The sequence below is a fragment of the Barbus barbus genome (genome assembly GCF_936440315.1).
Source record: "Barbus barbus genome assembly, chromosome: 50".
Classification (NCBI taxonomy): domain Eukaryota; kingdom Metazoa; phylum Chordata; class Actinopteri; order Cypriniformes; family Cyprinidae; genus Barbus; species Barbus barbus.
Window position 1 is genome coordinate 14,147,343 of NC_136728.1, and position 27,881 is coordinate 14,175,223.

Consider the following 27,881-nt stretch of genomic DNA (forward strand, 5'->3'; position numbering starts at 1 on the left):
TCCCCAATTCCAAATAAACATCTTGTCATTTAGAGCATTTATTTGCAGAAAATGACAACTGATCAAAATAACAAAAAAAAAGATGGTTTCTGACCTCAAAAAAAGCAGAGAAAACATGTTCATATTCATTTTTATACATCACAATACTTATGTGTTCAGAAATACATTTTTTGGAATAAATCTGATTTTCATTCACAGTTTTCATGCATGTTGGCATGCTCCCCACCAGTTTTTCACATTGCTGTTGGGTAAATATATTCCACATTTGATGGCTTGTGACCATCCATCTTCCTCTTGATCACATTCCAGAGGTTTTCAATGGGGTTCAGGTCTCGAGATTGGGCTTGGCCATAGGGTCTTGATCTGGTGGTCCTCCATTGACACCTTTACTGACCTGGCTGTGAATGGAGCATTGTCCTGCTTGGATAGTTGGGTAACAGTGATTACATTTATATGGATATCGGTAATCTAATTATTTACTTTATTCTAAATAAGACAATATTAATGGCACACGTCATTATGTCCCCAAGCGACGCCATCCGACTTCCCCTCCAAAATTTCACATGTAAACATATAGTTTGTCTTCGTTATGATGCCATACACAGTTTTAGGTGTTTGTTTTTTAATTTTACGAAAGCTTTGAGTGCAGGTTATTATTTGTCATTCTATACGTGCAAACAGATGGCGGCGTTGTTGAAGGCACGCTCTATTGGCGTTTGGCGTCAAATGGTTGACCACTACCATGTATGTATCCTGTCGCAAAATGTGGTGAAAAGTACACGACGGTAATGGTATGATTAAGGTGTTAACGTGTCTATACTGCACTTTGATAATCCGACTAAAATAGGAATACTCCACATCTTAATTCAATTCGTGTTTACTTCGATTATTTCTATAGCCGGATTAAAGGGGTCATCGGATGCCCATTTTCCACAAGTTGATATGATTCTTTAGGGTCTTAACAAAACGTCTATAACATACTGTACTTTGGTTAAAATTTCTCAATGGTAGTGTAAAACAACACCCTTTTAATCTTGCCAAAAATGGCTTTGCACACAGCAAGCAAGGTAATCAAAAATCTCTGTTTACATGGTAGATTCTTAATCAGAGTATTAATCGTGTTAAAATTGTATTATTGTTGTCCATGTAAACGTACTCAGTCAGAGCAGAAGGAAGCAAGTTTTCTTCCAGGACAACCTTGTATGTTATCCATGTGCCTAATTCCAGCCTTGCTGTAGCCCCCCAGTTTATCTCCGACCCTCCACCTAATTTTACAGTGGGTGTGAGACATTGTGGCTTGTAGGCCTCTCCAGGTCTCTGTCCAACCATTACGACCAGCTGGACTCAACAGACAAGACGACCTTACTTCAGACCTCTATAGTCCGATCCCTATAGTCTTTTGCAAACCTCAGCCTGGCTTTTCTTTGCTTTTCATTGATGAAGGGCTTTTTCTAGCTTTGCACAAATTCAGCCCTGTTTCGAACCTTCCTCGCCACTCGATCACTTGATATCATCCTATGGCTGCTGAGTGACATTCAAATGAGTTGGCGGTCATCCGATCAGTGGAGAGTCAGTAGTTGTTTTTTGATTCCAATTACTTTTGATGTACTACTAGCACTGTTTTTACCATCCAGCTGGTCCTTTTGCAAGAGGATATTAAAGACCACAGAATATATATAGAGAGAAAGAGAGCGAGAGGGAGAATGTAATAATGTAGAGAAACATTTATTGACGAATACATAAATGCATTTTGGTCTCTTGAACAATTTTGAAAATAAATTTAAAACATTTTATTCATTGATTTATTTGTAGTCTTTTAAAGGTAAATTCGACAAGACTGCTTTGCTGTTTTCTTGCACCATGCCAGCTCTGTTAGACATCCAATAAATCACCTGTGCGTTAACTGGCATGGACACTCATTCCTGGCAAGACATGAATTAAACCTAATACAGCATGGATCAGCACCACCTGTTCTCTCAGAACAACAAGCCTTAGACCCAAAACTTATCGGTTTTCATTTCAAGAACAACACTTTACATAAAAACACTCTTAAACCACTATAAAAATGGCTCTTGGGAACTGACTTGGTTTGAAAAGAATGATACCATTCACTGATAATGTCCGTATCAAATCTATTATCTTTCTAATTAAGTCACATTCACGATTTAACATAGTGACCCTTGCTACTCATATAGTCCTGAACATACAAATGAATGTAAGGTTATTTATATGCTTATATAAATTCATATTGGAATAATAATTTATGTTATATATTTACCATGGTATACTAATGTTTCATACTTTTATTCCTTATGATATCTACTAAACCCATTTATGCCTAAATTTGCAGATTAAATATTTCAAATCCTGTACAGCTGCTAAAAAGATAAAGATAACCATCATATACCTCTCAGCTATTGTAATATCTGGTATAATAATAAAATGGCACTGTCTTAATCCTGTGAAATGCCAGATTAAGAGACTTCCACAGCAGGAAACTATTTCTAATGAAGTCTACTTTTAGATACAGCATTACTAAAAGAAATGAGAAGGTCATTAAAAAAGCAGGAATGTGTTAATCATTTATAATGTCTGAGACGTGTAAAAAAAAATAATAATAATAAAGCAAATGCTTTTCCTAAAGGCAAATTTCCTCAAGTAATATACTTTTACATCGCTTGAATTTTACAAGAATGTAGTTTATATTCAAATTTCTTCTATTGGTAGCAAGGGACAGCTTAATGGTCAGCTCTGTTGACGCGCTTTTTAAAAGCATTCTGTTTTATTTGTCCTTGGCTGATTTTAGGCAATAAAAAGGGATTATTCTAAGAGATATTTCTCTGATATCACTACATACTCCAGGAGTTTTGAAGGCTTATTGCAGAGCAGGTTCTTGCTTATCAGCGACTTTGCCTCTGCTTTGTCAGTGATTGAATTTAGAGCCTTTAACACCCAGAATTTTATCAGGCCATTCATAACAAACGTCTGGAATGTCCCCAAGTTCAATCTAGACTTACCATTATTGATCAAAACACATGGCACATCTCAAATTGGATTGGTCGTCTTGGAAAATATATAAAAATAAGAGTGAGCGTCTGTTTAATGCACATCATAAGGTGTGAGGTATTTGAGCCATTCTTAATGCAGATCTTAATTTTGATCAGCAGAAGAAAGAATTTTGTTTATAATTGTGATTAGACTTTAAACCATAACAATTTAATGGAAGAAATCCGTATTGGCATTGTAGATTGATAGAAAAATAAAGGGGGAGGCTAGTTTAAAATGTGAACTTAAAGCGCCCTCTAGAGGCCAGTACATTATTATATTTATTATATATTTTTTTTCTTTTTGGAATTATAATACATATATAATATTTATAATTTAAAATATGTATTATAATATTTATACAGCATCTTCATTCGTAGTATTATATATTTAAAATGAATTAATAACATAATACTTTGAACATATGTTAATTTAATAAAATTATATAATTATCTTTTATATATTTCTTTAAATATTTTTTGTAAGTCAAAAACATTAAACATTGAACCATTTTCTGGGGCCTCAGTAAACTTCTAAAGATAAACAATGATATATTAAAAATGTATACTATTATTTAATGTGTTTAAAAAAAAAACATTTACTAAATCATTTGACACTCAATATATAGTGCAAAATTGATCAGAAAATCAGAAATCACAAAAAAAAAAAAAAAATCTGCTGATTTAAACAGTTTGTAATGACAAATTCTCACAGACATATATCAGTTGTTACTTATATTACTGACATTTTCTGAAGAAAAAAATGAGTGGCACTCAAAACAATAGGCCTACTCTTAAAAATAAAGGTGCTTAAACGGTTCTTCACAGCAATGCCATATAGAAGAACGGTTTTTGGTTCCACAGAGAGCCATTTAATCATTTAGTTTAGTTTCCATTTAGTTTCTTACCTTTTTATAATCTGAAGAACCTTCTTTCGCAACAAAGAACCTTTTGTGAAACATAAAGGTTCTTCGGATGTTAAAAGTTCTTTATGGAACCATTTAGACAAAAAGGTTCTTCTATGGCATCATGAAGCAGCTTTATTTTTAGAGTGTTATGTCAAAGAATTAGAGAAAATTTGATTCTCCGTGACATGACCCTTTAAAACATTCTCTGTTTAAAACATTTTTCTTTCATTCTAAAAAAAGGAAAAAAATACAATTGTAAGATGGTAATATTTATGTGCAAAACCTTGTCAGAAATAAATGCTTTAAAGAAATTAAAAAAGTGGTCATACAAACTGATTTAGCTGAACACAAATCCAGAAGATGTCAAATGCTTGAGGCATTAAAATTAAATATGACTAAACACAAAAGTCATGTTCACAGTTATTAAGTTAAAAATCCTGACCAATACTCTAAAAAATGTTTTAGTTCGTTTTAGTTTTTTTTTTTTTTTTTATTTAGAAAGTTTTTTCTTTATTGGCATCTCTGGTTCCATAGACCTTTAACATCCATTGAACCATTCCATTGCAAATATATATATATATATATATATATATATATATATATATATTAGTGGACAAAACATACTTTAGATTACTAAAATATTCTTCACATTTAAAAAAAGGGATACTTCACCCATAAATAAAATAGTTTTGGTTCCAGAAAAATGAAGAAACTGCAAAACAGAGACAAGACAGGGCAGGTTACTTTTAGTATGAAACACACATTTTGTCATTTTTTAAGAAAGGTAAACAAATACCTTCTTTTTTTTTTTGGCTCTTTAATGTGTCTGTCGGAGATGTCATGCAGTCACAGCCTCCACCGTCACCACAGTCATCAGCTGCCACTTACACCAGATCCCACTCACCTCTATTCTGATCACCTGCACCTGCCGATCTCCAATCAAGTCTCCATCTAAAGCACGTTGCACCCTGTCTATCACTGTCCGGTCTACTGTTCACTACCCTGAACTGTGCCTGACTCCCATGCATTACTGTATGTACTTATAGATCTCCAGATGATTCTCCAGCGTTTCTCCCATGTCGATTCCTGGACACTTCAGCATCTGCAAAACCTGCAAAGATACAGACTGTCAGCATTCAGCTAACCCTCGAGAACTGGTTTTAGTGTTCAATACTCACCTGCCATTGCTCTTCTCAATCTCCCATCTCCAGTTAATCAATAAACCTGTCTGTTGATCACTTACCTGTTGTTTCTGGCTCGATTTGTGACAAAAGACCAGACCAGAGACATTCAGGAACTGGTCAACACTCTCCGGGCTTCACTTATGCCAGTCACAACTCTGCTTCTGTATGTCCCATGGCCATGTCTGCTTCCTATGCGGATGATGCAGCTAAGTGTGGCGGCTTCCTCCTACAAGTAGCGGTCTTCATCAAAATGCAGCCAACGAAGTTTCCCACTGAATGCACAAAGGTAGTGTTTTTGACTTCTCTTCTCTATGGTTCAATGTTAATGCCAACACTGCCATAAACACTTCCTACGAGGCTTTCACTAACTATTTCAAAGAAGCCTTTGGCTCCGCTACTGGAAACCTCTCCATTTCTGACCAACAGCTTTGATTGTGCCAGGTTGCTATGTCCACCAATGACTATACCTTGCAGTTTTGGACGCTGGCGGCGACCAGCGGATGGTATGAGGCAGTGCTCCTCAGTGCCTACCAGCAGGGCTTAGATCCCCACATTCGTATTCCGATGGCGATCTATGATGACACAGTTGGTCTGGAGAGCTTTATGCAGAAGGCCATTCGCATAGCCCAATGCTTGTCAGCCTGCCACACTACAGAAGCCGCCCACCAGTCTGTCGCACCTGCCACCAGCCCTCTAGTACCAGAGCCCATGCAACTGGACTCCACTTGAATCTCCCATGCTGAACGTGCTCGCCACCTCGCGGGAGGACTCTTCTTATATTGTGCCACCGCAGATCACTTCCTCATCTGAACCTGCCCTGTCAGACCCCCATGCCCAACGGTGAGTACATTAAAATTAGAGCCACCCATTTCCTCCCTTTCCTTGTTAACTCAATGTAACTCTCTAAGAAATACAAGTCGCAGTTGTACAAGCTTCTAAGAAGGTCACGACTGGCTCCCAGCATTAACTTGTGCTCAACAGCATATCTGCTGGGAGAAAGGTGAGGGATTAAGGTCGTTTGGACATGATAGAGTGGTTCAAAAAGATAGAACAACTGGTTGAACAACTGTCCAACGAAAGAGGAGCCACTACGGGTGGTCGCCAAGATGAGGATGTGAGTCTTCCTGGAGGAACTGCAATTATCACATCCGATCGAAGGACTTCGCATCCTGTCCCAAGCCACAGTTCAAAAGGTTAGGAAGCAGACATTTATGAACATCAAAATCTATCACTGTGTATTGAATCGGTATGGATACCAATGCAAGCAGAATCACTGTCTTTCTTTAACACTGCATAGCTGGATAAGTTCATTTAGATGATGCGGTCTGATGTAGTACTGTCGACAAAGACCTGCCAAAAAAATTCTAAAAAATCATTTGAGTCTGTATCACAAGCACTAACCAATTTTATTTTAAATTCAGGTGCGAATGAGCAAGTTAAACTTCAGGACTCGCCGACAGCCCTTCTCGATGTTGATATCTGCCTGCTATGACCCTTTGCACAAATCTGAAGGATTGAGTTGTTTCCCATGCATCATATCAGAATTATGGAATGTAGATGGGCTACAAAATGAATTCTTCTCATAAACTGCCTCAAGATTATCCCCGCAGAATAGCCAAAGGCAAGGTTTCAGTTGTGATATCTGACATGTTTATGACTTATTGATGCTCAGAGTAACCTTTAACATACTTTATATCTTTTGACACATACTCCTTCCATTTCCCTTTAGCCCTGACTGTTACGGTCACATTATTATAGGCTACTAACATTACAAGCTGGAGAATCATTCAGTTATTACTCTATTAATTGTTCTCAAAAAAGCATTATTAATCAGTTTTAAACCTCCAACCAGACATGTAATAACAAAGGAAACTTTATCTATAAACGTTATGCTAATTCACAAAATGCACCAATTTAACTTATAAATATTTATGTTTGTTTTGTTTGGGGTCAGATGTTTTGTTTTTGTTTTTGAAAATTCCAAACAGACTATTCTCTTTTCATTAGGTTTTTTACAGTTAACTGTTATGGGCATATAGCATCCAAACTCGGTCCAGGAGAGCCACTGTCCTGCAGAGTTTAGCTCCAACTTGCCTCAACACACCTGCCTGGAAGTTTCTAGTACGCCTGGTAAAACCTTGATTTGCCCGGGTCAGGTGTGTTTAATTGGTGTTGGAGCTAAACCCTGCAGGACAGTGGCCCTCCAGGACCAATTTTGGACACCCCTGGTCTATAGGTATAATATTTAACTACATATAATGTTTAACTACATATAATGTTGCTCCCTCTCTGTGATCAAATCAGCGAGTTTCTCTAAAGCTGTGCTCACGTGCACTTGCAGTGGAATGTAAACACTCACGAGAATGAACGAGCAGAACTAAATAATAGAGAACACATAACTCTATTATTTATTCACCACACTTGCTTGCTTTTTTTTATCTAATTTTTTCATTTCAAATTTGCACATATCAGACCTGTACAAACATAATTGTCTATATTATATATTTAGTTTTTGCTGTTTTGTACATTGCATATTTGGATATTTGTATTATTCTTTATTATCTGTGTCCTGTCCTGTTGCTGTCTCTCTGTTGCACTGTGGAGACAATTGCTATAAGTGGCTGTCATTCAGTCAAAAGCAGTGGGCGATTTTGTTCTAATGCACAGATCCAATCTATTGATACACATCTGATTTTATTCCCAACAGTTTACATTCACTTAAGAGCTTATGCATTGAGTTCTTTTTTAGCAGGCTACATCTGTAACATAATAGAGCTTCGACAAATCATGTAAAAAGCAACTAATTATTAAGATAATAAGAAATGTACAGTCCTAGAGTGACACTAAGTGACACTAAGAAATCACAATGTAGCCTGCCAATTAGAAACGCAAATAAAAAGTCGTTTAACACTGACAAACGTCTTCTAAAAATTCTTCAGCAAATTAACAACTCCCTAAAACATTCTAATAGTATTAATATATAATATAAAAATATGTCATATATTATAAAGAAATGCATTAAATATTGTAATTTATAATAACTCTTATGATGATGATTGTTACTATATAATTTATTACATTTATATGAATAACATACACTTTATTAATATGAATTTACATTATTTGGGGCTAAATATTGTAATACACATTATTATTATTATTATTATTATTATAGTAATGTACTATGTTAAGGTGTAGATTACATTGCTACACTTTTGATATACAATCAAATACATTATATATAAACATCCATTCCTTCTGGAGTTGTATATACATAAAGAAACTCTGGTCAGAAGTTAAATGTAAACTTGAAACAATTCTAGATATTAATCTCCCGCTATCACTCTCAATGTTTCTGTTGGGAGATTTTTCTTACATTAACTCTTCACAAGAAACAAAAACATTTATCTTTACCTCATCCATACTAGCAAAAAACAAAATTAACAATATTATTAAACTGGAAGGATAGAACTAAAATATCTATTACCTAGTTCAACCTATTAATAGACACTTTATCACTTGAGAAAATGACTGCCTTTGAAAAATATGGAGTCCTCTTTTAAAGTTCCTGGACAGTTGAGTTTAAAAAATAAAACAAGGTATATAATTAAGGTGTGGATAATTAATTAGATACTGATTAGATACTTAGTGACTTGCGTTTAAGATGATGAATGAAGTGAATATAGTGTTAAGTATATGTGTTTTTTGTCTGTTTGTGTGTGCAGCATCTGTGGTATTATACTGTAAATCTATCTTATGCTCATGTTTGTTTGATGTATGATTCATGTGTCTACATCAGGGTTCCTCAAATCTTTCCCTGGAGGGCCAATCTGCTGCAGGGTTTAGCTCCAACCCTGATCAAACTCTCCTACCTGTGATTTTCTAGTGATCTTGAAGACTCTGATTAGCATGTTCAGGTGTGTTTGATTAGGGTTCGAGCTAAACTCTGCAGGAGTGGGCCAGATTTGAGGATGCCTAGTCCACATTATATGTATTGTATGTATTGTACCCTTCAACTAAATAAAAAATACAATGCACATAATAAATAAATATATGAATTAATATTATTACAGTTACTACTACTACTAACAACAAGAGTAATAATAATAATGCATTATATTATATATTTGAATTATTATATAATTTTATTATTAGTACTACTACTAACACCATTAGATTAGATTTCAACTTTATTGTCATTTTGCAGAGTACAAGTACAGAGCTAATGAAATGCAGTTAGCATCTAACCAGAAGTGCAAGAATATAGTGTTTTATATACATATAAGTGCAGAGTAAATGAAGATATGATTTACAGAATGTACAGTGGAATTGCTATATACAGTATTGAGCAGAGTATATACAGAATATAAATAGGAATGCAATGTAGGGATTGTATGTACATTATGAACAGAGCAATGTGGGATTATATATACACATTATGAACAGCAGAGACGTGAGAACAGTGGTAATAAATAAATACAGCTGGATGAGTGTGTGCAAGTATTGATAGAACAATGTATTCTATGCAAAATAACAGTAGTGCAATATTTTATAGAAATAGTTTACTGTGCTTTGTACAGTAACAACTTTAGACAGTTTATATTGTAATAACTTTAACAATGTGCAGTCTGTGCAAAATATGAGTAGTGCAAATGCATGTGTGTAAAGTACTGTGACCAGTGTAGTAATAAGCAGGTGCAGGTTAGATTGGTGGTGTGGCGTTCAGAAGTGTCACAGCTTCGGGGAAGAAGCTCTTCCTGAGCCTACTAGTGCGAGAGCGTAGGCACCTGTAACGCCTGCCGGATGGAAGGAGGGTGAAAAGTCCATGGTTGGGGTGAGAGGCATCCTTGATGATGTTTCTTGCCCTGCCCAGACAGCGCTTATGATAAATGTTCTCAATGGAAGTTAACTGGGTGCCGGTGATCCGTTGAGCAGTTTTCACCACCCGCTGGAGTGCTTTGCGGTCAGATGCGGAGCAATTGCTGTACCATACTGAGATGCAGTTCGTGAGTATGCTCTCAATGGTACAGCAGTAGAATTCCACAAGGATCCTGGGATTCAGGTTAACTTTCTTAAGGCTCGTTAAGAAGTAAAGGCGCTGCTGTGCCTTTTTGACCAGAGTGGAGGTGTTATGGGACCAGGTGAGGTCATCAGAGATGTGGATGCCAAGGAACTTGAAACTCAACACACGCTCCACTACAGCTCCGTTGATGTAGATGGGTGTGTGTGCATGACTCCTAGTCCGCCTGAAGTCCACAATGATCTCCTTTGTCTTCTGGGTGTTTAGTTCTAGATTATTGGTGGCACACCACACAGCCAGGTGCTGCACCTCATCCCTGTAGGCTGATTCATCGTCATCCTTGATCAGACCTACCACCGTGGTGTCATCTGCAAATTTGATTATGTGTTGGAGCCATAAACAGGAACACAGTCATGGGTGAAGAGGGAGTACAGGAGAGGGCTCAGTACGCAGCCCTGTGGCACGCCGGTGTTCAGGGTGATGATGGAGGAGGAGAGGTTATCTAACTTAACGGACTGAGGTCTGTTAGTCAGAAAATCTAGAATCCAATTGCAGATGGGTGTGCTGATTCCAAGCTGGCTGAGCTTGGAGATCAGCTTGGAGGGGATTACTGTATTAAATGCAGAACTGAAATCTATGAACAGCATTCTCACATGTGTGTTTTGACTGTCCAGGTGGGTGAGGGCAGAGTGAAGCGCTGTTGAGATGGCGTCCTCTGTTGACCTATTGTGGCGATAGGCAAATTGGAATGGGTCTAGTGTAGCAGGGAGACAGGATTTTAAGTGGGATGCAACCAGTTTCTCAAAACACTTGGCAATGATGGGGGTGAGTGCAACAGGACGGAAGTCGTTAGGGACCGAGGCAGTGGAGTGTTTCGGTACTGGTACGATGGTGGAGGTTTTGAAGATAGTGGGGACAGTTGTTTGGGCCAGGGACAGATTGAAAATGTCCGTGAAGACCCCAGCTATCTTAAGGCTTTAAGCACACGACCAGGTATTCCGTCAGGGCCAGCTGCCTTCCGTGCATTCACCTTATGCAGAGTGGAGTAAACATCTGATGTGGAGAGTGTGAGAGGCAGTTCACTGGGTTGATGCTCAGCTTTGAGTGAGATCTCCTTATTATTTTGATCAAAACGAGCATAAAAGTGGTTGAGCTCGTCTGGGAGGGAGGCAGAGCTGGGGGGGGGGGGGGGGGGGGCACAGAGTTAGGTGGTTTGTAATCTGTGATAGATTGTATGCCTTGCCACATACGCCGGGGGTCTGAAGAATTGAAGTGATCTTCAATCTTCTGTTTGTGTGTGAGTTTGGCCTGGCAGATACCCTTCCTCAGGTTGGCTCTGGCTATAATAATACTGTAGTATATTACAACAACAACAATAATATTTTATATTACAGTATACTACATTACTGTTGATGTACACTAATATGCATTATAAATAAATATGAATTATACAGTATTATTATTAGTAGTACTACTAACTGCAACAAAAACAAGAAGAATGTATTATTACAACAACAGTAATAATGTATTATACTACAGTATAGATTACATTGTTACACTCTTGACATACAATAATGTATTTATAAATGATATACATATTTTAATTATACAATTTTATTATGATTAGAACTACTACTAACAGAACTACCACAGTAACAACAACAACAGAAACAATGTATTATACACTACAGTATAGATTGCATTGTTACACTATTGATATACAACTTTTATCCATATTATAAAAAAAAATAAAAAAAACAGTCAGGCGGTTACAGCACTGGAACATGGACGTATCAACCACAAATGCTTTAAAAGTTCATTGACCCTAATCTGAACCTTGTTTTATCTGAGCACAGCTATGCGAAGAACTACCACGAGGGGGCGCAAAACACCACTTAACTGCAAGCACGTTAATGCAAGTGCGTTTCTTCAGTTTATGCTGATAAAACATGTAGACCGGTATCCACACCTGTGTGTACATGATACATATATTTTCCATTTCCGTCATGTCCTCTCGCGTTATACCAAAATCCCTTTTTGTATTATATAATCATTGGTTATACTCAGTATATAGTCTGCTATATTTAACAAAGACTGTCCGTCTTTATCTCAGATCACTTACGCGCGCGCCCTACATGTTTTACCAGTTGCATGAACTGATGTCATAATTTGGCGATTATTTCCCACGAACAACACACGAGAGAAACGTGACGGGGCTGGATTTCCACCGTGGGGCTGAACCAATAGCAGCTCTTAAACCCGAGTCACTCATTCTGGTAATCCTTACACGTGTCACTGTGCTGCCCAATGGAAGAAACGAGAGCGTCTCCTCTCAAACTTCACAGACAGGCGTAACGTGGCTCCTGGACGGCTGAAATCGGGGATTGTTTACGCTTTTGGACTACCATCGACTTCGCTGAGCCTTTAGGATGGAATAAAGTGCAACTATGGTGGTGAATTCCGTGCATTGGTTTCGCAAAGGGCTGCGGCTTCATGATAATCCGGCTTTGCAGGAAGCTCTCAATGGCGCGGATACTGCACGGTGTGTTTATATTTTGGACCCGTGGTTTGCAGGCTCGGCCAACGTGGGAGTTAACAGATGGAGGTATGTGCCTTTTGTTTAAGGGGATTGTTAGTTATAAACAGGCGTACGTTGGGAAGTTTGGTGTAATTGTGAAGGGTAACGTTAGATATGGTGGCGCGTAACTAACGTTACGCAGCTCGTTTGCACAGCCGCTCTTATGTTTTGGCCCTGACATGCGCCGACTTGGTGTGCATGGTAGCTGTTTTGTCATTTTAAGGCAATACTTGTGCAGAGATCTTATTTAAGCCCAAAATTTTTTTTATTATCCATATATGTTATAAAAAGCGTAAAATATTGACTCGCGTAAGGGGCCCGACTGCTGTTTACAGCAGGTGAATGAACTTTACAAGTCAGCTAGACACTTCAGTTCAACTATTATAAATCCAATAGAGTATGTTATTTCTGTTTTAAAAATACGCGTTGAATTAATGAATCGTTAATGACATGAAATATGAATAATTGCGGTGGTGCCATTACAGCGTTCAGACCCAGACCATTAAGCTATATGGAAGCTAACAGGTTAGTTTTACTCACGCCCACTTTAGTTTTATATAACAGCTAAAATGACCAATTTCATTATTGCGTCATTGAAAGTGTTTATCGGTGAAGTCAAACGCACGTAGTTTGGAGACAATGAACGCGTAAAAAGATACTAAATTCAATCGCGCGAGTCACGTGATGGAACTGTCCAGTTTTAACGTGTGCTGTGTACCAAGCATGCTGTGAGATGAATTGTGTGAATGAATGAATAACCTAGTGCTACAAATATTTAAATGGAATACATATCAGAGCATTGTCGTGTGACCTATCAAAACAAGACTTTTGAATCTTTTTATTGACGATAGTTTCGGTTTGTAATCAACCTTACCATATATAGGCTAATTAACTTTATTACTTCAACCCTGAATCAGACAATGAGTTTTATAAAATATTTTTTAGCTAAATGATTCTTACTATGGGGTTTTGATTCATCCCACTGACTCGAATCCTCTGAATTAATTCACCAGGATTTGTTCAATGACTCGGTTACGCCAGTAAGTGCTAAACTAACCATTTGAATCATTCACTTAACCATTTCGTTTTGGGTTTTTTTTATACTGCAAAACTTGTAGAGACATACAGAAGCAGGGAAGGGAGACATGAATATATTCCAACAAAGCAATCATAAAAATAAGAACAGAAAACAAATATTCTGGATTTGCGTATGTCAAATTATGGTATTATCTATACATAAAATGACATCCTTTTAGAAAAGTTGGCATTTAAGCATCAAAAAATTGGCACTCTTTTTGTTATTTCTAAGTCTAAGAGATGAATCGAGAGTCAAATTCAACAAGAAAAAGGAGATTTAAGCCATTTTTGCTTCTGAATGAAGAATTTTGCCTTCAATATAAGAAAATTAACAAAATATTCAGCAGATTATAGCTTTGGATTTTCATCATAAAAAATAACATCTTTGAGGATGAAGGTATGGGTCACATTTGTAAGGTTAGAAACATAGGTGCTTAAGTCAACCCATAATTTGTTGGTAACACCACAATCAAAAAAACAAATGTGCAGCTGTTTCCTCAACAAAACCACAAAACGAGCAAGACTCATCAACATTAGAATATTTAGAAATAGACAAATTAACTGGATCAATTTTATGAATTATTTTTATAATGAATCTCCTTAACCTTGTTATATATGTGAAATTTACTTGGCAAAAGCCAGGCCTTTCTCCAGTTTCTATTTGTTATAAAGGAACCCCAGTAGAATCCTTCTCTTTGTCTGAAATATTTAGCGAATATGTCTGTTATTGCACTGATACCACACAAACATAAAGCCGGATAAATACTGTTGCCTTTACTGAATTTAAGGTGACTTTTAATTAACAGGATTAGCCTACTGGGATGGCTCTCATCAAAGTATTATATTCCTTTGGCAGGACTGGAGAATTATGGAGATTCATAAATTGTTAATCAGTTAAAATATTATCAAAATCCTCAAACACAGACAGAATACAGTTCAAGTTGTTATTAAACAATCTAGGGGAAAAAATACTTATTTCTAACAGTGACATCAGCATTATTCCAAAGGAGAACTTTGGACAAAATGCAATTTCCACAAAAGAAACTTAACCATTTCGTTAAAAAAAACACCAAATGGTTTTCGTCCGAAATAGGTCTTACAAAACTTTATTAAAATATATGTACAAATCTATCACAAAAGCATCGTTCTCATTTTCTTTACAAATGACAATGAAGCAGATCTGTTGTGTTTTTAATTCATTTTTTCTTTTCAGTTATTTTGGGCATGATTTTTATAACAAATATTAACCTTAATTAATCAGTTTGTTTCAGTTAGGCACTTGTGGAGTATTGTGGATTATTTCTACACATTTGTAATTCATTTGCTCCATTTTCTCTCTCAGAACACTTAGCAGATCATCGTTCAGAAAAATGCTTCAAAAGGAAGAGAACGAGCAAGGACAATTCATTAGTTCAAACACAGATTTTATTCACTGCTGCCTATTTTAAAAAGTATATTAGGAGTAGCGAGCTGGAGTTGTAAGAGGTAGAATGAGGTTAAATAGTATTTTGGTGGCAAGATAGAATTTTCCAATGAAACCTGAATCAATAACATCCAATAGAGATTTGGGTGATCAGTGCAAGGTGCTATTAATATTGCAATTTGCTGAAAATCATTTGCATTTTTACTTAACGGTGACATATCATGAAAATCCAGGTTTTAAGTGCTTTAATCAAGTCCCCAGTGCATCTACCAACCAAGGAAACGTGAAAAAGATTAACCCAGTTACTTTGTTTTAGTAAGCCTTTTTCTGCAAGCTTCTGATAAAACGACCGCATCTGATTTCGCTCCCTTGGTGATGTGGCAAAGGGATCTCATTATAATATTACCGCCCCTTAATCTGTAAGTTTCCACCCGCTGCGGTGTAGCAGTTCTAATGCCATGCTTAAAGTTTGAGCAAAACATGATAACTGTTCTGCCTTTGGCTGCAATTTACGTTAGTCCCAGCCTCGAGAGAGCAGTATTGATTTATTTAGTGTATGCTGCTGCCACACAGATATAAAATAATCACGCGATTTATTTCCCAGCTGTTCACAGACATAACTGACTGTTTTTGTAACTCGTGTGTGTTTTTAACGTAAACTTGTGTGTGGATGAGAACTTAGTTTACTCACATGCTGTGACAGCCGCTTTCTGTCCGTGTGCTTCGGATGTGTACACTCAGAAAACCGTATAGCAGAAGTTTAAACTAATATGGTTTAAAACGCATGATTTCAGTGCGATAAACATGATAATCGGAACCAAAACAGATGTTTTTAGCAGGTACGAGCTGAAATATGGAAAGGGGCGGAAGCAGCAGCTCACTTGGATTTAAAGACACAGGCACGAAAATCAGAGTGTTTCTGCTTCCACTAAAAATAAGCATTTTCAAAGTCGTATAATGATCTGTGGGGTATTTTGAACTGAAACTTCACAGACACATTCTGGGGACACCAGAGACTTGTATTACATATTGTAAAAAGGGGCATAATATGTCTCCTTTAAAATTTGTAAAGTGGTTTTATCTTACATGTTGACAGAATATACAAGATGTACACTTCCTTAGTGAGAAATAACTCCTGGTAACTCTTGCTAGATGGTAATAACTTCTCACATTTAGCACTACTTACAAGGTCATGGAATATTCATATTAACTGTTGTAGATATTATAATGTTTGATATTTTCTCTCTGGCAGATTTTTACTGGAATCTTTAGAAGATTTGGACACAAGTTTGAGGAAACTGAATTCAAGGCTTTTTGTGGTGCGAGGACAGCCAACGGATGTCTTCCCGAGACTCTTCAAGGTCTGTATTTTTCTCAGGGTATTTGTCTTATGTCTTTTAGTCTCACTTTGGCTTTTAAAATCTAAACAGTTATGCCTGATGACTTTCCATCAGGTCTGAGCATATACTGATGCACAAAGCAATGCTGAGTTTTTTGGTATGTTCGTGTGTTTACTTTGTTTAGTGGATTTGACTGAGCGTATTTTAACAAAAGCTAATTTTTAATGTATCTGCAGTGATGTTAGTGGTCATTTATCATTGATTGGTTCATCTGCAAGTGATTTTTCTCAAACTATGAAGAAACTGTGAACTGCTATGCATTTGTTGTGGCAGCAGCCATTTTAAACCGATAACAAGCCTGAACGCTGATTTAAAACATTGCCAAATATCAACCTCTGGCTAATTAGTTTGGCAAACATGAGGTCTTGGCTGGTTTCTATGGTTCCATAAAATACACAGTGCGGTGTGGTCTGCTGGAATGACTAGTGAATAGGAAGCTGTGGGTGTTGTGATCGCTAGTCCACCACAGTATCAACGGAAGAAACATCTTCAAGCAAGTAGATTCGTCAAAATGATGTTCAATTTCCAGTGTTGCCCATTCGGTAGCGGACATAATGAAAGAATGTAGTTCGACAAGGGTGGTGTTTGGTGGAAATCTCAGCTTAAGTAGTTTTTGTTCTATAATAATAAGACTAATTAATCACAAAGTGTTTAGAGATGGTCTCCATGGAGGTTGACAAACCTTGTGTTGCTTTTGTTTATTATTTCTCACATGTTCCAGGTTGCCACTGAATTGCATCATCTTTGTTTTTTGGGGGGTTTTTTTGTTTTGTTTTTAGCTGGTAACCTAGAAAGATAATTACAGTGTCTTTTTTTTGTTGTTGTTTTTTAGATTACAAATACACAACCATTCAAAGGTTTTGGACCTAAGTATGTATGTGCGTATATATATATATATATATATATATATATATATATATATATATATATATATATATATATATATATATATATATATATATATATATATATATATATATATATATATATATATATATATATATATAATTTTTATTTTTTCCAGTATTTTTTATTCATTAACACAAGGTTTCACAAAATTGTACAGTTTAGTTTTAAAATCCAATTTCACAAAGTCATGGAAATGAGTAAAATCTTCAAACCTCAGAAGATTGAAGTTCTGTAGTGATTTATTTTTTTCTACTTGCACTCAACTGTAAAAAATAATTGGCTGGAAACTGCTCATTGTGTGTGCAATCTCTATAAAATAATTATTTTCAAATTCTAAACTGACTCCTGATCGATTTACACCAGCATTTTAGAGTAGTTTATGAAAGATCTCATTGTCATGCAGTCAGAGAGAGTCTTTTCTCTCTCAAGCACAGCAAAGCATCAGTCAAGTGTCTTGTACGAACCCTTTGGCAGGTTAATAGTGCTGTTTATGCAAGGGGGTGAGGGCACCAGCACACCAGCTCTTCAAAGTGCACTTGTATAACCAAGAAGCCACAGAATCCGCCTACAGTACACTTCTGAACAGCTGAGTAGCACAGCATCCATTTTTGTGATGATTACCTGAGCGACGTGTGAAAGGATATTGAAATGATTAGTAATGGTTTTCCTTTTCAGGCCTTTTTTGGTAATATAACTCTAAATTACTATATCACCAGATGTACTGGCTGTCAAAAGAAGCAGTTTGTCAATGATGTTAACTCCCAAGAATTTTGGCTTCTTTATATAACACCTTTTTTTTATGTACTGCTTTCTACATGGCTAGAAATAAGGGGAAATGTACTACACCTTGATGTTGTTCTAGTTAGTTTTGATATTTTATCATTCTTTAACATATATGTCTGATCTCTTGTCTCTTTCAGGAGTGGAATGTCACACGTCTCACATTTGAATATGACTCTGAACCTTATGGCAAAGAAAGGGATGCAGCCATCATTAAAATGGCACAGGAATACGGTGTGGAAACCGTGGTACGAAACACTCACACGCTCTACAGTCCAGACAGGTGGGTGATGATCTGAACTCACACACATTGCTCATGGAAAATAGACACATTCACTCACAGATGCAATAAAAGTTTTTAAGGTTTTGCAAAGAAATTAATTTATAGGTGCAGTTTATTTGTCTATAAAACTGTCTGGATTAAATTCACTCAAACACGTCAAATATTAGCAATATTGTTTATGAGCTTGTTTTACTAGTGATGACCATTTGAATATGACTGTATGTATGATTTCAAATATTTTTGGAAGAAGTCTCTTATGCTCTCCAATGCTGCATTTGTTTGATCAAAAGTACAGTAAACATTTTAATATTGTTATATATTATTAAGAATTAAAATAAATGTTTTCATTAATTTAAAATATATTCCTGTGATGGCAAATCTGAACTTTCAGCATCATTACTCCAGTCTTCAGTGTCACATGATCCTTCAGAAATCATTCTAATATGCTGATTTGATGCTCAAGAAACAGCATTTATTACTTTCGATGTTGAAAATAGTTGTGCTGATTAATATTTTTGTGGAAACCGTAGTATGTTTTGTTCAGAATTATTAGATGAATAAAAAGTTAAAACGAACATAATTTATTTGAAATGGAAATATTATAAATGTCTTCACTATCCCTTATGATCAGTTGCTTGAATAAATGTTAATTTCTTAAAAAAAAAAAAAAAAACCTTGCTGACCTCAAGATTTTGAACAGTAGTTTGCATGAATCAGGAATCAGCAGAGACATGGTGAGATTACATTGATATGTCAGAAAACATATACAGACATTTTACAGTTATTTATTTGGTGTATAGTTTTTCAAAAATGAAACAAAAAATGTTTTTTGTTATTGCCCTCTTTAATCTGTTTTGAAATTTGGTGCATAATCACATTTTTAAAACATTCAGAGTTGAGACAAATCAAAAGAAAGTGTGAAATTATTATTTCCCTCACAGACCTGATAAGCTTAAGAGTACGGTATTGTAAAATAATGCAATATTTAGAAATACAAACTGATTCTTTTACCGCATCACTCCTAACATCACATTTTCAGAAATGTGCCCCTCACAAGTGTAGCTAAATGAGTGCTCCTCTCATTGAACAGAATTGAGAGACACTTTATCATATGACCCTCCAAATTCACTCGGGTCTCAATTGCCATCATAGAGAATCAGTTTTACCATTAATCACCAGGCATTACATAAGTGTTATTGGAGAAACTAATCTAAAATTCATTACCACTTCCTGATAGGGTTATTATTTGATATTATATAATTTCAGAAATTCATCTTTTGTTCTTTACTTTTCACTCGTCAGGCTAGGTAGGCAACACGTTATGTGTGCTGTTGGCTCTTTTTTCTGCATTGATATTATTACTGAAATATGCATTAGTCTTTTGTTTTTCTCATGTAACTTTTTACTATAAGTGGAAAATATCTCAATCGTGGTTATGTAGTAATTGGTTTGATTGACACCCGTACTTGTGTGGTTATAAATTAAAGTATAAGTAATATATTAGTATAATCTTTTTAATCAAATTCTATAGCTTTCATGGAGTTACATGGTAGTATTATTTCCAGCTATTATTTAGCTAGAAATGTAGTTGGTAACGTGTGCGCATGTAAGTATGTAGTATAATTTATTCTTATTTTAATAATACATATATTACATTTACAGTTCTATAATTCAGCTATAATTTTATAGAATTATAAAGTAATTATTATATATTTTATGAGACTTGTAATATTTGTAATACCAATAAATATATACAATGAACTATATATACATACACACACACACACACAATTATATAATTTTCAGCTTTTACAAGTTGTATTTATGATAAATATTTATAGATGTTTGTGTGTGGGGGGGGGGGTTCTCTTTTTTTGGCAAATAGTATAGGAAAACTTTTAAAACTGGTGAAATATAAAAATATAACAATTTACTAACAAAGTTCAAATAAAAAAAAAAAACAGTGAAAATGTTGTCAGTAGGACAGGTACAAATCAGAACTACTGGGCCAGAGAGGAAAACCTCCTTGTTAGTGCAGTCAAGGGCAACATTCCCTAATAATTGACTAGATTCCTCAGTAAACTTTGCCAGCACTTCACTTTTAGCATAATGTGACATAACAATGAACTATGCAGTACCGTGACCCTGGCCTGCACTTGTGTTTATGTGCAACTCGTTCTCTCTCATGCATTTCCTGAGAGTATTACCAAAGAGGAGAGAATGACTCTCCCCTTCTCAGATCATCGTGCAGATACCACTACTCCTGACGTGTAATGTAAAACAAGTGGCCTTTTGCGTAGGTTACATAAATGGGTTGGATGTTGGTGATACGCCCAGACTCTGTCTCATTCAGAGGGGAAGAGAATGAGCTTGCAAGCATAAGCGTGTGTGAATGCATGTGCGGGTGTGCATATGACGTCTGTCGCTCTCCTGGAAGATATGAGACTCGCTGCTGCCATCCAATGGTGCACAGCGGCTCTGGCGGTCACACTGCAAAACATGTGCTGTGAGTGGGAGGGTGAAATAGCTCAGCATGCAAGTCACCACTGCAAACATGTGCGAGCCGAGCGCCAGGCTTTTCCTAACGAGCACGAGGGTGCTCCCCTGACTGTGCCGAGAAAACCGGCCAATGGCAGGGGCTCCACCCCTGACGGATATAGGCAGGAGTTGTATAAGATCAGGACTATAAATAAGGGACAGGCTGTTAATGTGTTAAGGCTGTTGTTTCTCTCTTAGAGGAGCCACTGAGACTCGCTTGAAGTCTCTCAGAGCCAGACAGGCACATTGCTTTTGGAGAATGTGGAGAAATGTTACCTTAGGACACGCTGCCATGCAGCTAATTGAATAGGACTTTACTTTAATGACCTTGTTTCCTTGAGAATAAAATTGGGCTTTTTGACGTGCAACCTCAGGTTATTTGAAACAGATGGGTGTATAGAATGTTCTAGAAGTGGTGTGTCCTATAATCAAGCAAGGTTATATTGATGTCAATCAGGGAAAGAAGTCGTTGTTTTTTTCAGTAGTTCAGATTTGTACTGATCCCACCACATAGTGGTTTATATTTTACTTTAAATGATGTAATTAATGTGTATTTACACTACAGTTTAAAATGTGTTTTTAGGTAGGAGTGTTTTTCAAAGTCTTTTATGCTCAACAAGGCTGCGTTTATCTGATTGAAAAAAAAAACCGTAAATCTGCAATGTTTTGAAATATTATTACTTGTTCTAATACTTATAATAATATACTTAATACTAAATTTTATATGAAATAACTTTTCTGTTTTAATATATTTTAAATTGTAATTTATTCTTGTGATGGCAAAGCTACATTTTTGGTCTTCAGTGTCACATGATCCTTCAGAAATCATTCCAGTATGCTGATTTGGTGCTCCTCAAACATCTATTATTATTATTATTACCAATAAAGAAAACCGTTGTGCTGCTTAATATTTTAGTGGAAACCATGATACACTGTGATTTTCAGGTTTCTTTGATGAAAAGAACAGCATTTGTAATGTTAATTATGTCCTTGCTCAATTAATATTCCTTTTCAAAAAAAAAAAAAAAAACTTACTGGTCCCATATATTCTAACAGTAGTGTAATGTATGTTCATGCCTTTTGAAGAAAATACATGTTTTTTTGGGGGTTTTTTTACTAAATGTTGTAGTTTAACCCACATACATCAAACATATTGGGGCTCTGTTAGCCCTATCAGTTTGCTCAAACTTTTATCGGATATTAACTCAGTGATGCCTTTGAGAGTTGTTGTACACTAAAACACTCTTAACAATCAGTCAACAAGATCAAATCAAACTGGTTTAAAACAAAGACATTTCTCCTTCTGAATCTATTAATATTCAACCTTGGAGTGAAAATAGCTGCTTTTAGGCAGTGAAATCTGAAATATGTTTTTGCTTTTCCCTTAGGATCATAGAAATGAACAACCACAGCCCCCCTCTCACTTTCAAGAGATTTCAAGCCATTGTGAACAGACTCGAACTTCCTAGGAAACCATTGCCAACTATCACTCAAGAACAGATGGCCAGGTGTCAGACGCAGATCTCGGAAAATCATGATGAATGTTATGGCGTACCCTCTCTCGAGGAGCTGGGTTTTAAGACTCAGGGTGACAGCTCACATGTATGGAAGGGTGGTGAGACAGAAGCCCTGGAAAGATTAAATAAACACTTAGACAGAAAGGTGAGACATGGTGATACTTAATGAAGTTACACATTTTAGAATACATTTTAATAATGACTGTTGACATCTTAATTATTTACTAGAAATGCAGTTATGTATTTTTAAATTTATAGAAAAAAAGAATGATGGTTATAACTTTTTTTGATTTAATCATGTTGTTTTGATGCAGGCCTGGGTAGCGAATTTCGAGAGGCCTAGAATAACCACTCTATCACTGTTCGCAAGCCCAACTGGACTTAGTCCTTACCTACGATTCGGCTGTCTGTCATGTCGCGTGTTTTACTACAATCTGCGGGAACTTTTTATGAAGGTAAGTCATTGTTAAATTTATGGCATTGTTTGTAATCTAGAAAAGATTAATAGTTAAAATTCAACAGTAACCGGTATAGAAATCATGAAAGTCGATGTTCAAATCAAATATTTACACTTGCCAGTAGATGCATTTATATTGAATAATAGAGGGTCCCAGAATCGAGCCTTGGGGGACACAATGATAAAAAGGGATAAATATACAATACTAGCCAAAGTTCTGGACGCACTTGACTGAATGTATTTTTATTATGATCTTAAAAGACCTTTTGATCTAAAGGTTGATGTTGAAATGCTTGAAAGTAGTTGAGGAGCTCAAGTGTCTAAATATGACAAAACTAATTAAAATGGATAGTGATGCAAAAGGATACATGGGAACTTCAGTACTCATAAAAGTAAGGTGGATAGTTTATAAGTTAGTTTTGTACAAGAGAATTAATATTTGGCAGTAATAATATAGTATGAGAATTAATTATTGGAACATGCATGTATGGTTATAAAAGATATAGTGTAGAACTGCCACAGCAGTTATACAAATATTTTGTGACTCTTTTCTTGACCTCTTGCATTTGTCCAGCTACGGAGACGATCTAGTCCACCCCTCTCGCTCTTCGGCCAGCTGCTGTGGAGAGAGTTTTTCTACACTGCAGGCACCAACAACCCCAACTTTGACCGTATGGAGGGAAACCCCATCTGCGTGCAGATCCCCTGGGATCACAATCCTGAGGCGCTGGCTAAATGGGCAGAAGGTCGGACAGGGTTCCCTTGGATCGATGCTATCATGACCCAGCTAAGACAGGAAGGCTGGATCCACCACCTGGCCAGACATGCCGTAGCGTGTTTCCTCACTCGTGGAGACCTGTGGATCAGCTGGGAAAGCGGAATGAAAGTAAATAAGATGGCAAAACACCACCTTTCCTTTTGTATTACTTGTTTTTTTATTACTTAATCTCCCTCTTTTTGTCTCAGGTGTTTGAGGAGCTGTTGTTGGATGCGGACTGGAGCGTGAACGCAGGCAGCTGGATGTGGTTGTCCTGCAGTGCGTTTTTCCAGCAGTTCTTCCACTGTTACTGTCCCGTGGGCTTCGGCCGCAGGACGGATCCCAGCGGAGACTACATCAGGTACACAAGCCAGCCCCGAACTACATCTAAGCACATCTTACATCACTGGCTGGTGTTATATGTTTTGTAGATTTGTGTTGCATAAAGGCTTGTGTAAACCGCTACGCAGATTCAAGCTTTTCCACTGTGCATATTCAAAAGAGCAGCTGTGACATAGTGGAGACTTCTAAATTAGGAATATCAGAAGAATATCTTGGAAAATAACAAGCTGCCTCAAATTGTGGTGCACACAGGATGCCATAACAAACATTAAGAAATTATGAAATGCCTTTAATACCGATATAGTAATTTGTAATAAAAATGCATGTAACTATAAAAAAAATTTTTATTTTGCAATCATTTGCACCTGTCAAAAAACTCTCTTGTACTCACTTACAAGGAGGTACATCCCAAAGTTAAAAGACTATCCTAACCGCTACATCTACGAGCCATGGAATGCTCCAGAATCAGTGCAGAAAGCGGCCAACTGCATTGTGGGTGTGGACTATCCTAAACCTATGATCAACCATGCCGAGAGCAGCCGGCTTAACATCGAACGAATGAAGCAGGTTTACCAGCAGCTATCGCACTACAGAGGCCTTAGTGAGTAACACACAGTGTACCTATCCATCATGACATAAGGTTTATTACAGCCCTCTTATGGAGGAAATGGGTAATTACAGCATTTTTTCACCAACAAAAAAAAACATTTTGATGATATTGAGTGTTTGTATAAGGGGTTATTTAAGCAGTTGCAGTAATTTACAGTACAGTAAATATTTCTCACTAAATTGTTTTGACCCAGTAGCTCTAAGTACTGTAATGAAGCAGTTTGTTTTTGACCCCTGATTGAGTTTGTTGATAATTTGTATTTAGACTGCATAGAGAAGTGATCATACTTGATTACACGAAATGGAAAATATTACACACGCAGAGGCTGTATTGGCTGAAAATTGATTGCAAATGATCCAATAAGTGAAAAAGCTTTTCAAAGCTGCCATTTTAAAAGATAAGATACATAATAATAATAATATTCTGATCCGTTGCATTGATTGCAATTTTTAGAGTATTGTTAATTAAAATTGCAAAAAAAACAAGAACATTGCTTGTTATGACTAAAAGAGGTCTTGCTACACAAGTCCTTGTAATTTCAATGTGTCCTAAAAATACCAATAGTTGCAGCATTTTACTAACAGATAAAATAGGGAATGTCCGTGAATTTATAACCCAGTACATAGAAAAGATTTTACAATTACATTGTAAAGTACATTACAAATATGATTATTTGTAATGTGACCTCTGTATATTTGTTATGCAGTTGTATGCAGATGATAAATTGGTGAGCGTTTACAAAAATTGCAACAAAGTTTCTTTCTCTTTCTCTGCAGGTTTGCTCGCCTCAGTCCCTACAATCCAGGAAGAGGCGGAGCCTCCCATGTCAGATGACTCTCAGGCCAGCAGCAGCACTGCTGGTGAGACACTTCAATCATCCATCATACTAACAGGATTCACTGTGCAGCTTTCAGTTTTCTTAGCTATGCTTTGTTTTTATCTGTAAAACAAAATGTAATTACACTCCCTGATCTCAAAAAAAAAAGTTTTACAATGCCAAAGAAGATAAATGCATGAAGCAGACTTCAACCTTAATGTTAATAACGTAACCATCCCTTAACCAAATAGTTCTTCTAGTCAGGAGAGTACTTTTACTGAAGCACCATCATGTTTTCTGCAGGTGAAGCGTCCGCTGCCACCCCTGCACCATCAACCCCGCCCAACTCGGAGCCCTCCACCCCAAACTCAAGCCCGACAGCAGCTGCCCCCGGGGCCCACACTCAGAGAAAAAGAGTCCGACCCGCTGGGCTCCCAAGCAAACAGAAGTCAAAAGTCAAGCACACCATCCAAGCCAAAGGAGTCGAGCAGAAGAATGATGACAAGCAGTGACCACAGGTACCAGCCAGAGTAAAAAAAAAAAAAAAAAAACCACTCTTTTTACTGAAGATTTATTAATAATCATAATAACTGTTCATCAAAATAACAATATTTGTTTTGCAATAATTAATAAAAAAAATGACATGACTAATATTGTATTTATTTTTACTTATTAAATAACTATTCTTATATTTTAAAGTAATTATTATAATTGTATTTATCTATATATTAAAAAAAAAATTCAACGCTTCTAATATGTTGTGAAATTAAAAAGCATGTATTTAAAATTCATTCAAAATCCCATTTTTAAGCTCAAAATTATTCATATTTTTAAAACAGCCCTTTTAGGCCAAGTCAGTAATTTTAATTTTAATAGCTAGCAGCTCCGGTTTCATGAACATGTATCTAGTTATTACTGCAGTGCTTTGTGATGTGTGTGAGAGCCGTTTCATAAACCCAGATTGCTTTCCTTCTCAATTTATTTTGCTGAATCCCACAATTGAATTAAGCATATTCAGCAAGGAGCAAAATGAACAGTGATGATGATGATGAATTATATTTTTGCCCTCTTCAGGTTGAGACTGCTTTTGCAGTCCCATATCCAAGGAAGTCTGAGGAGTCCACTTCACTGTGAACCATCTGACAGACAGAAACGGCAGGAGAAAAGTGGGCAAATGGCGCCACCTTTCTCAGAAGAACAGAAACAGCATTAATAAAAAATAACAAAAGAACGCTGCAGTTCCATCAATGCATGTGACAAATCCAGGGCGTATTTGTCAAACATCAATAATAATAAAAAAGCTGCTTTTGTTCCAGTTTTGACCTGCTAAACTAAACATGATTGTATGAAGATTCAGATCTGTATCAGATGTGTAGTTCTCCCGGCATTGCGATCTGACAGAGATCTAATGGATATTGCCATCGCCAGTGAAAGTTTAGGGTAACAAGTGATTCGCCGATATAAGTATTCTTGGAATCTAGCCAAATTTTGTGCAACTCTGGTTTATGGATTAATAATAGAAATGATGGAACATTTGAAGATACTGCTTGCAGTGTTCTGACCACGTGAATTTGAGAATATGAAGTCTGATGTAGTTGAACTCTATAATTGCTTACAAGCAACTAGTTGACACAAGCAATGAAGAATTTTACTTCTTCGGTTTCTGGTTCAGTAATTTATCCCCATAAATATACGCTTTGTGTATGTAACTCTGAGTGCAAACATTTCATTGTCACTGGCTGCACTAAAGTTTTCTGAATTTAACAGTATCCAATCCTCAATTTATAATTCAGTAAACTTGATTTATTTACCAACTGATGAATTGTAACATTTTCTAACAGTCAACAAGGATTAATTGTACATTCCGCTAATGTGTGCGTTCATGATAATTTAACAGTTTAAGATGTTCTCTCTGCCAATGTGGAACAGCTTTATTTTTTTTTTTTTTTTTTCCCTTTTCTTTTTTGTATTGTATAAGAGTTTATTTTCATTAAAAGGCTGACGGGATTAAGCTGTTCTGTTTGTAGGCAGTAATTTATTTAAGCCTTTTCACTGCATGCTTCTGTCAGCGACAAACAATGTTTCTGCGATATATTGCATCTACGATGTTTCAGTGTAGATTACAATATATCAAATAAATTTCTTGAACCTATATGAACCAGTTTGTTTTTCTTTAATCTGAAACTTCATGTTATTCATTCGACACCCTTTGTTTTACGGACATTAATTCTTGCAGC

General features: G+C 36.3%; 1 protein-coding gene across 2 annotated transcripts; it reads left to right on the forward strand.

The window, feature by feature from the left end:
- Positions 1-12,221: 12,221 nt before the first annotated feature.
- cry2 (cryptochrome circadian regulator 2) lies at positions 12,222-27,800 on the forward strand. Of its 2 annotated transcripts, none has more exons than XM_079414363.1 (11): positions 12,222-12,761; positions 16,487-16,595; positions 18,464-18,606; positions 22,533-22,806; positions 22,976-23,116; positions 23,693-24,004; positions 24,085-24,236; positions 24,616-24,818; positions 25,604-25,687; positions 25,948-26,162; positions 26,719-27,800. In XM_079414363.1, the coding sequence occupies exons 1-10, from the start codon at positions 12,604-12,606 to the stop codon at positions 26,154-26,156; spliced, it is 1,785 nt and encodes a 594-aa protein (XP_079270489.1). In that variant the 5' UTR covers positions 12,222-12,603; the 3' UTR covers positions 26,157-26,162; positions 26,719-27,800. The 2 variants fall into 2 exon arrangements, with proteins under 2 accessions (XP_079270489.1, XP_079270490.1); XM_079414364.1 differs by having other exon boundaries at positions 12,446-12,761; positions 18,464-18,571; positions 26,719-27,796.
- The last annotated feature ends 81 nt before the right edge of the window (positions 27,801-27,881 follow it).